We start from the raw sequence: 10623 nt of genomic DNA, 5'->3' as shown, positions 1-10623 counted from the left end.
GTTTGTCCGATTGACTTGAAAATTGGCATGCAGTGTCTTTGTCTAAGGTGCCATGATCGTCTATGAGGACATCGATGTATTTCTAAAAACATGTCCGCCATCGGCCAATGAAGTTTGAGCAGTTATCACACAAGATTAACAGAGGCCGATCGGAACAAAACTCACTGTGCCTGTTTGACTCACGGCCCTAGAGGCCTGTTAGAAATTCGCAAGAAATCGGCCACCAGGGGGTGCCTTCACATTTTTCAAATGCGCGTGTATACACGACATTCGTACCACATGGTAGAACTCCTCATTCTGAGCAACTTTGCCTCTAGGACCGCCGCTGTCCATCGAATCGTTCGTTAAATATTGGAGATTATTTCAAAAACCAACTTTGGCGAACTAGTCCTAGGTTTTTGGCTCAACCTCGATAACTGTTAAAAAGCTTTAAAAACTATATATTTCCTATGGTAAATTGCCTGTGTTGGATCTATGATCTGAGTGGTTATATGCTTGCTAAATAAAACATAATACCTTTTTACGCATGTTCTGAAAGGCCTTAAAGTGCTTGAACTCCAATAATTGCTGCTCGCAGCTATATATTTATTTATTTTTGGCCACTCTTCTTCTTTTCTCGGCCAGTTCTGAGGACAATTATGATTTTCTGTAACACTTTACTTAAAGCCTTTATGTATATACAATTATAAAAAAAAAAAAAAGGTATTCATAATGTACGTTATAATGCATTATATCTTTTCATAAATAATTGTAACAAAGTTAAAATGCATTATGTTTGCAGACTGGTTGTTACATCTGAAATTGATTGTTTGTCATGTGATTTAATACTTTCTAAAGGCGTGACATAAGTATTATAATGTATTATAACTGTGGTTACAATTATTCATGAGATCATACAATGCATTATAAAATGCATTACAAGGCATAATTAATGCATTAAAAACACTTTGATAATGCATGATGTATAAAGGCTTTAAGTCTTGCGCACTGTGATATTTACCATCAAATTCTCATTATTGCAACGGGAAAAATGTACATCTTGATGGATTTCGATCATGCTTTTATATTCTAACTATAAAATAAAAGAAACAGGTGAGAACAAACATTTTGGTGATAACTGTTTATTTTCAAGTGTTCAGCTTGCCGTTTTACTCTTTTCATACAATGTTTTGTAATGAAATTATCTTCAAAAAGATTATTTTACACATACCCGACTTTAGTTGAACTGTTTTTAGGATGAGTTAAACAGGAATTATCCATAACACTCTGAAGATGGTGATCAATATGTTTTGCTACCTACTCACTTTAAAATATTTTTACTAGGGATGCAAAATATATCGGCCACCATATCGGTATCAGCCGATATATGTTCATTTTTAATTTTATTATTATCGGCCTGATAAGAAAATTTGGCCGATATATTAGAGCCGATAAATAATGGATTATTACACTTCAGATGTGCACTGTTCACCACGATGGTTTTGAATTGCTTGAAATATGATTGAAATCATATTTCAGTTAAGTACAGTGCAAGTCTGTCATATAGGCTACATAAAATTATAACGACAACATCATTATAATTGTGTGCTTGGGACATGGCTTTTAATGGTGAGACTTTTGTTTTTGTAATCAGGCTCTCAAAAATTATATAAAAATTTGGATTTAAGATTTATCAGCCAATATATCGGTTACTGGCTTTCAAATATAAAGAATTATCGGTTATCGGTATTCGGCCAATATATACTCATTTTAAATTTTATCGTTATCGGCCTGATAAGAAAATTTGGCCGATATATTAAAGCCGATAAATAATGGATTATTTGCTCCAGCTGAGACACTTCAGATGCGCACTGTTCACCATGATGGTTTTGAATTAGTTGAAATGATTGGAATCACTTCAAAAATCAAAATGCAGTTAAGTACAACATACAACGCAAGTCTGTCATATAGGCTACATAAAATTATAACAAGAACATTATAATTGTGTGTGTGAGACATGGCTTTTAATGGTGAGACTTTTGTTTTTGTAATCAGGCTCTAAAAAATTATATTAAAAAAATTTGATTTAGATTTATCGGCCAATATATTGGTTACTGGCTTTCAAATATAAAGAATTATCGGTTATCGGTATCGGTCGATATATGTTCATTTTTAATTTTATCATTATCGACCCGTTAAGAAAATTTGGCTGATATATTAAAGCCGATAAATAATGTTTGCCATGAACGGGTTTGAAATGGTTTGAATCTGTCATAAAAGCTACATAAAATTATAACGACAACATCATTATAATTGTGTGCTTGGGACATGGCTTTTAATAGTGAGACTTTTGTTTTTGTAATCAGGCTCTCAAAAATTATAGAAAAATTTGGTTTTGAAAAATTTAGATTTATCGGCCAATATATCGGTTACCAGCTTTCAAATATAAAGAATTATCGGTTATCGGTATCGGCCAAATATTGGCGCATCCCTATTTTTTTTACTCATCGCATTATATGATGCTTCAATATACTTCATGTATATTCAAATATGAAAATATTTAACTAGATCAATTTAGCATTATATTATTTAATACTGTTTGTTATTGACTTAATGAAAGTTATTATACACAATTCTTGTTTCAGTGTCGTGTATTTATTCCAGATAAATTACTAGCAGCCCTTTATATTACACCTGGATTTCATATGTCTTTTATACGTGTGGTTTTTCACAAACTGCTGTGGCTCCAGATTCAATGTGTGACTTCCCCCCCCCCAAATATTAGATAATCTACTGATGCAAAAAAAAAAAAAAAAAAATCAACAGTTGTCATAATAAATGATTGATTTACAGATCACATTTTCACTTAAAAACTCTAAAACGAAGGCGAATAGCCAAAGGCACGTCATTATTAGGTAATATGGTCATCAGATAAAAGTGTGTCCGATTGAATAAAACTACAGTAGTGATCCTAAAATAAAATTAAAAAAATAAGTAGGTAATCTGGATTCGGAATACCTTCATTCATCACTTGCAAAACAACCTGGATCCAACATCACATTACTGCAGTCTCACGCCGGTCACACTATAACACTCCTAAACCATACGTTCTGAAACCACATGATATCGCAGCAAACTGAATGACAAGGTAAGGGAAAAATAACTTAAAAGTAGAAAGGAAAAACAGCCTGCATGCTCAATTGGACAAATAAACCTGGAAAAATGATGAATTCTGTGAAACAAAACCAGAACAAGAGAAAAGAGCATTTCCATGAATCCATCTTCTTTATAACCGGACATCTGCAAATGCTCATTGGCCAGAAACCCAAGTGTCTCCACATGCACACTGAAGGCTATTAGTGATGATGCTCATGTTTGTGTAGTTCTGTAATGCTTTTGAGAATCCTCAAAATATCCGAGAATTCCCAAAGGACTGTATAAACAGATGAATCGTCTCTGTTCGGGCATGTCTGTGTCTTTCAGCCGGCTGAAGTAGTGTAAAAATCCACTTCACTGTCACGATTCTTCACTCGCTCGCTTCCGCGACTGATCACCCCTGCGAAACAATGGGTCAGGTCAAGTTAGTCATATTATTTAGCATAATTTGCAGACATAACCAGAGGTTCGCAGACAGCATTACCTGGAGAAGCCGTTCTGATAAAGCTCCATCTGCAGTTTTTTGTCTTGAGCAGCGTAATACGGGAGCTGAGACTCCAGAGCAGGAGGATCGATCTGAGGAATGAATCTCGAAAACAGAGCCGGAGCAAGAGGAACCCAGTCTAGAGGGGAAAAAGCATATGGCTATAATGACATCTCCCATCATACACTACTGTGGTGAATTTTATAAAGAAATGATATGTTAGAGATGGAAATCTTTGGCTTGAAAGCAATTTGAATTCGTTTCCAAAGTGATTTGTGATTATTGTGCATTCAGAACAATTCAAACTCTGAACAGTGATTTGATACAGTGACATTTTAAAGGGCATTTATAGGGCTGTCAATGGATTAATACATTCAGTTGGATTAATTGCAAGTGTCTTTACAACTCATTAGATGAATAAACATAAGTCTATGTCCTAATTTAAGGAATTTTTGGGGAGAAAAATCTAATTATTATTTATTTTTTCTTAAAATTTTGTCCGATAACCGATAATTCTTTATATTTGAAAGTAATAACCGATATATTGGCAGATAAATCTAAATCCAAATTTTTATATAATTTTTGAGAGCCTGACTGCAAAACCAAAAGTCTCACCATTAAAAGCCATGTCCCAAACACATGATTATAAGGTCATTATAATATTATGTAGCCTATATGACAGACTTGTATTTTCCTTTCTGAAATGATATCAATCATTTTTCAAGTAATTCAAAACCATCATGGTGAACAGTGCACATCTGAAGTGTCTCAGCTGAAGGAAATCCATCAATTTTTTATCAGCTTTAATATATTGGCTAAATTTTCTTATCGGGCCGATAATGATAACATTAAAAATGAACACATATCGGCGGATACCGATATTGTGGCTGATATATCGTGCTTCCCTATATTAGTCACAAGTTAGTTTAGGGTCCAATTCTCACTATTAACTACGGCTTTTGCCTCAATAAACTCCTAATTACTGCTTATTAATAGTTAGTAAGGTAGTTAGTTTAGGTATTGGATTAAAGGGATAGTTCACCCAAAAATGAAAATTCTGTCATAATTTACTCACCTTCAAGTTGTTCCAAACCTGTATACATTTTTTTGTTCTGTTGAACACAAAGGAAGATATTTGGAAGAAATGTTAGTAACCAAACAGATCTGGTTTGGAACAACTTGAGGGTGAGTAAATTATGACAAAATTTTCATTTTTGGGTGAACTATCCCTTTAAGGGATGCAGAATATGGTCATGCAGAATAAGGCATTAATATGTGCTTTATAAGTACTAATAAACAGTCAATATCCTAGTAATATGCATGCTAATGAGCAACTAGTTAATAGTGAGAATTAGACCCTAAACTAAAGTGTTACCATATATGTAAAAATCAAGACATTTTTCAGTGTGACGAAACGAAAGTGTCCAAATACTTTTTTCAAATACTTTTAAGGCCACTATAAATATAGTTATATAGCCTATATATATATATATATATATATATATATATATATATATATAATTTTGTTTTTTTTGGAAAAAGCAGCAACACATGAAACACATACGGAAAAGGTGAAAAAGGTACATAGGTGAAATGTACATAGGTAAAAGTGATATTTGCATAACCAAACATTTCTCCAGTACGAATTGTTACATGCAAAGCCTGTTGGATCTGTGAAAGACAAACATGAGACAAACACCAATGACAGCGTTGCTCTGACACAAAACAAAACCACTGAACTTGTCTGTAAATGAATATAGATCATCAACTGAAGCTCAGTTCAGGATTACAGACACAGCGATGCATTCTGTCCAGGTGTAGATGTCTCTAATGCCGGTTACACACTGCACGATTTTAGCCCTGATTTCCACTCGCCGACAGTTTTGTGGAAATCGCAGACAAATGCCTTAAAGGTGCAATATGTAAGATTTTTGCAGTAAAATATCCAAAAACCACTAGGCCAGTGTTATATATTTTGTTCACTCGAGTACTTACAATATCCCAAATGTTTCCAACTATTTGTAAATCGTGAGAAAAATCGCGATTTTAACCAAGGCTCCGGGACGTGTGAGGAGTCGCCTGTCAATTGCGTCATACCCGTGTTACCCTCGGTTTCCTGTTTTTTTAGAAACCATGGAAACATCAAAGACACTTTAATATATTACATGTTTTAATAGACAAGGGAACAACTGTTTTGATATATTTATAGACAGAAAACTAATTATTGTTATATAGCTCAACACGTTTAGTCTTATTGTTTAAATCTAATATTCTTGATTTTTTGCGTGTACCATGCTTTACCATGCCTCAGAGAAAAACACTATTTTGTGAAGTAGCTAACATACTATAATCAGATGCAGCTTTATTTTTAGTAACAGTAATACAGCATTTTCTCTATCATACAATACGTTTTAAAAGTAATTCCATGCCATTTATCAACACAAGCCATCCAGCATTTAATATGATATTCTAAAATCGATCTAGCTTACTGAAGTGTGCAACAAATGTCTCAGCAGCCGCCGAGCGAATACACAGAGTAACGTTATAACATCATTTTCAACACACTCAAATGTATCTAATATGATAAACAGAGCTGTGTTACCTCATACTCATGACCAGAAAAGCGGAAGCAGCGCCGGCGACTGTGGCATAATAAAAGTTCCTCTGCTTGTGAGGCGTGTGTTGCACAATCGCTCCAGCGGCCTCGTTCAGCTCCCACAACACTCGGTCCTGCTCTGCTTCATACTACAGTAACGTTAATAATTGCATCCATAAACATGATTTCTTCACTGAGTCCTATCCCGATTATTTTCCACCAGCTGTGATGTGAAGACCACATGTCCCAAGATTCCGGCTCAAACTTGGCGTCATCAAGCTACGCCTTTGTTTTGAATAGGCCTCTAGCGACCTCTAGCGGACAAAAAATCTTACATATTGCACCTTTAAATCACAGGCAATTCGGTGCTCGTTCATGTGAGAGACAATTGTGTAGTGTGTATTATCAAAGACGTGATCTGAGAGAGGCGCCAATGCACAGTCATGTAGCGTGAGAAGAACAGCGATCCGACGACAATTTTGAAAATCATGCAGTTTGTACCCGGCATTAGTAAATTTGCACCTGCATTAAAGCCAAAACACTTCAGTAAAAACCATTTTACCTGGCCGGAGGGTGTAAAGACCTTTCACAACACTCTCCATAGTTGACGGTTTGACTTGAAATGGCATGGAATGAGCCTTTTTAAGAAGAGCTGAGAAAAAAAAATGAACACTTGAATTAATGTATTTGCAAAGTTCCACTAGGAGTGCGATAATCAGATGTGTGCATTTCTTCTTTATACTCTACAAACTGTGCAGTAATATAAACAACACTGGCACAACGAATCTTCTGACACACTTCAAATGATTTGCACTCACGCAGTAACATGCTGACGTGTTTTTCTGCTACATGATCTGAGAAGAGCTTCATAAGGTCGTCCCGCAGGTCTCGGTTCAGCTTGGTTTCAATGTAGAACTTGTTCTTTAACAAAATTGTGTTCAAAGGCAGATTAACACAGAATTTAAATGAAAGTTAAAAATTACATTCCAAAACACAGACTGTCTGCACTTTACCATATAGATGAAGACGGGAACGATGCAGTGTAGGGCGGCAGTGTACTGCGTTAGAGCCAGGTTGAAGTTTTCAATCAAATGTTCTGGTGGGCTGGCCTTCAGAAGAGAGGAGATGAACAGCAGCATTTTATTATGATGGACTAGATTCTCTGATCAGAGTTTCACGACACAACTACTGGCCATTTTCAGTCCCTGCACCCCAGATTAATAAAAATTCTAAATAAAAATTAATAAAAATATTAATACAATTAATTAAATAAAAAATGATCAGTTTTAATACAAAAGTAAATTTTATTAACATATTTTAAATATGTATTTTAATTGATTAGTTTGTTTCTTTTTTGTAAAAAAAACATTTTTACAAAAAAAGACTTAATTACAAATGTATAAAAATATTAATAAAATAGAAAATTAATCAAAAAATAAAGTGAATAAAAAGTTTATACAAAGTAATTTTTATGAACATTTTAATTTTAAGCATGTATTATGTTTTATTATTTTTTCTTAGAAAAAAAACAATAAAAAACAATAAATAGTCTTAATAAAATAAAACTATTTAAAAATGTTATTTTAAATGCGTTAAGAAAAATGACTTTTAAAATATTTTATATTTATACATGCATTATTTTGCTTCTTATATCTAAAACGTATATTATTCCATGTATAAATTTGTTATTTTAAGTGTAATAAAAAATTACTTTTTTATTAAAAAAAAATGTATAAGCTTTAATAAAAAAGTTAATTTTATTAACATATTTTAATTTTAATTTATTACTTTGTTTTTTTCTTAAAAAAACATTTTACAAATAAAAACTAAATTACAAATGTTAATAAAATAGAAAATGTATCAAATAAGTAAAATTAAAAAAAGTTTGTACAAAGTAACTTATGAACATTTTAATTATAAATAATTTTATTTTAGCATGTATTTTTTTCTAAAAAACAATAAAAATAATAAAAAAGTCTTAAATATTTTAAAATATTATTTTTAATGTTAATTTTTAATGCATTAATAAAAATTACTTACCTATAATAAAATATTTATGCATGTATTATTTTGCTTCTTTTATCTAAAAGTCATATTTTGTCATGTATATCAATGTAAAAATCACAAACACTTCATTTGAATGTGAAAGAATGATTTCAGTGTTGCAGTATGTGTTTTAAAAGCTCACTTTAACACTTTACTCACAGGATTAATTGTGTGGATATACTGACCTGTAGCTCAGAAGACACTTGTTCTAGATGAGACGTGATCTTCCACATTAAGTCATTGTAGAGGAGCTCTGAGTGTTGTTGGCACACGCACTTATACACGTGACTGGAAGAGGAGAAAACAAAAAAGACATATTACTAGTATGAACTAAAAAAACAAATACGAGCAGCATGTTGATTCTGTGGCCAGAGGAGTTTCGCTCCTTTAACTCCAGTAACACTAACCTGTAGATCTGTTCGTATGAGATGGAGATGTGGTCCATTGGGCTTTGAGTGAGCAGATGCTCAATGGCTCTCTCTAGTTTTGGCCAATAAACTGTCCTGTAGTCTTCTGCTGTCATTGCGTTCAAGACTAGACACATGAACATCAGGGTCAAACGAACAGAAGCGACTCACACATGACATTTACTGAAGGATGAGGCTTTTAATAAACTACTCTTCTCTACTTCATACAAAAATAAGCATTTTAGCAGTACCGTGGTGCTTAAATATTACCGTATTCAGTGCAATGTCATTATAACAAGGTACATGTGTGATGCTGTGTTTTTGGACATAGCAATACTTTTTTTAGACTTGTTTCCATTTTAGACATGGAAACAAGGTAATAACATGATGACTAATATTATATATATATATATATATATATATATATATAATTATTTTAAGATTTTTTATTTTTAATTCTATGATGAATAGATTATATATATTATACATTTATGTACATAAAATATTCAATTCATCAAAGAATTAATAAAAAACAAAATAAAAAAATCTTTTTATTAAGTAATTCTAATATATATAAATAATTTTAAGAATTTCTTTATTTTAATTTTATTTTTAATTATTTTGTAAACAGAATATTTTATGTAATAATTATTTTAATAAATTATTTTAATTTTTTATTTTTAATTCTTTGATGAATAGATTATATATATTATACATACATGTATGTATATAAAATATTCTATTCAAAGAATAATAAAATAAAAAAATCTTAAATTCTAACAATTATTTTTTAAATAATTCTAATTTATCTATCTATCTATCTATCTATATATATATATATATATATATATATATATATATATATATACACTCATCAAATAATTAATAAAAAATTAAATAGAAAAATCTTAAAATAATTCTAAAAATAAATAAATAAATAAATAAATAAATAAATAAATATATATATTTACATGTAAATCATTAAATAAATAAATAAATATATATAATTAATGTATTACGACTAACGTTACGAATTTTGGACATGTTCTTGGCAGTACCTTGAAATACCATGGTACATGAATTTAGTACCATGGTAACTTATATATCAAAGAACCTTGGTGTTGCCATCTGACACATCACTGTACGACGGTATTTGTAGGTGGGGTGTTCAGAGGTGTAACTTACGGAACTTGGAGGTCGAGTTGAGCAGCAGCGCGGCGCTGTTAGACGCAGATTTGGCCGAACTGTCGGACTCGCTGCTGGAATCATAATCCACACACACCTGCTCAGGTGAACACACACTCACACACACACCCTCAGCAGCGCCACAGTTATGATTATCATCCTCAATCCTCTCCAGCGGGTCCTCCTCCATCTCCTCCATCCTGCTGCCTCACTGACACAACTTTAAAAGTCCATGACAGCTCAAATCTTCTTCAGCTGATCGATAATCGACGCATGTTTACGATTTCAGTTTCACTCCTGCTTATTTTGTTGTCAATCCGAAGAAGAGGTGCGACACGGACTTCCGTAAAACGGCGGATGTGTCAAAAAAAACAGTCTTATGTCAAAATAAGAGTCCGCGGTCGACAGAAAAAAAAAGAAATGTATTTATTTGTATTTAAAATTTTAATTTTTGCTATCCTTCAAACATAAACATTTGAAATCTCGTACTTTATTAGACAATTCTTTTGACTTTTAAAATAAATTTTATTTAATAAATTGTATAGCTGATTTGTTATATCTGCATTATAAAACTTAGGTGGCATTAAGCTATTTTTAAACATTCCACTTGTATGATATATTATTTATTTAACCTGGAATAATGGTAATATATAATGTAAAACTATATATTCAAACAGGTAGTTTTCTGCCACAACAAAGCCAGTTATTTGATCAAGGATTTATTCAAGGATTGTTATTTACCTAGTAACTACACTTAATTATTGCTATTT

The 10623-nt window shown here is 32.2% G+C and overlaps 1 protein-coding gene across 1 annotated transcript; it reads right to left on the bottom strand.

The window, feature by feature from the left end:
• Positions 1-1105: 1105 nt before the first annotated feature.
• Positions 1106-10214, bottom strand: cacul1 (CDK2 associated cullin domain 1). Its single transcript, XM_051915896.1, has 8 exons — positions 9854-10214; positions 8669-8795; positions 8447-8549; positions 7229-7324; positions 7034-7136; positions 6778-6867; positions 3620-3758; positions 1106-3535 (listed from the first exon to the last, which is right to left on the bottom strand). The coding sequence occupies exons 1-8, from the start codon at positions 10050-10052 to the stop codon at positions 3496-3498; spliced, it is 897 nt and encodes a 298-aa protein (XP_051771856.1). The 5' UTR covers positions 10053-10214; the 3' UTR covers positions 1106-3495.
• Positions 10215-10623: the final 409 nt, after the last annotated feature.

This window comes from Ctenopharyngodon idella, chromosome 13, assembly GCF_019924925.1.
Source record: "Ctenopharyngodon idella isolate HZGC_01 chromosome 13, HZGC01, whole genome shotgun sequence".
Taxonomy (NCBI): Eukaryota; Metazoa; Chordata; class Actinopteri; order Cypriniformes; family Xenocyprididae; genus Ctenopharyngodon; species Ctenopharyngodon idella.
The sequence above is the reverse complement of the archived record's forward strand: the minus strand, read 5'-3'. Positions and strand labels throughout refer to the sequence as shown.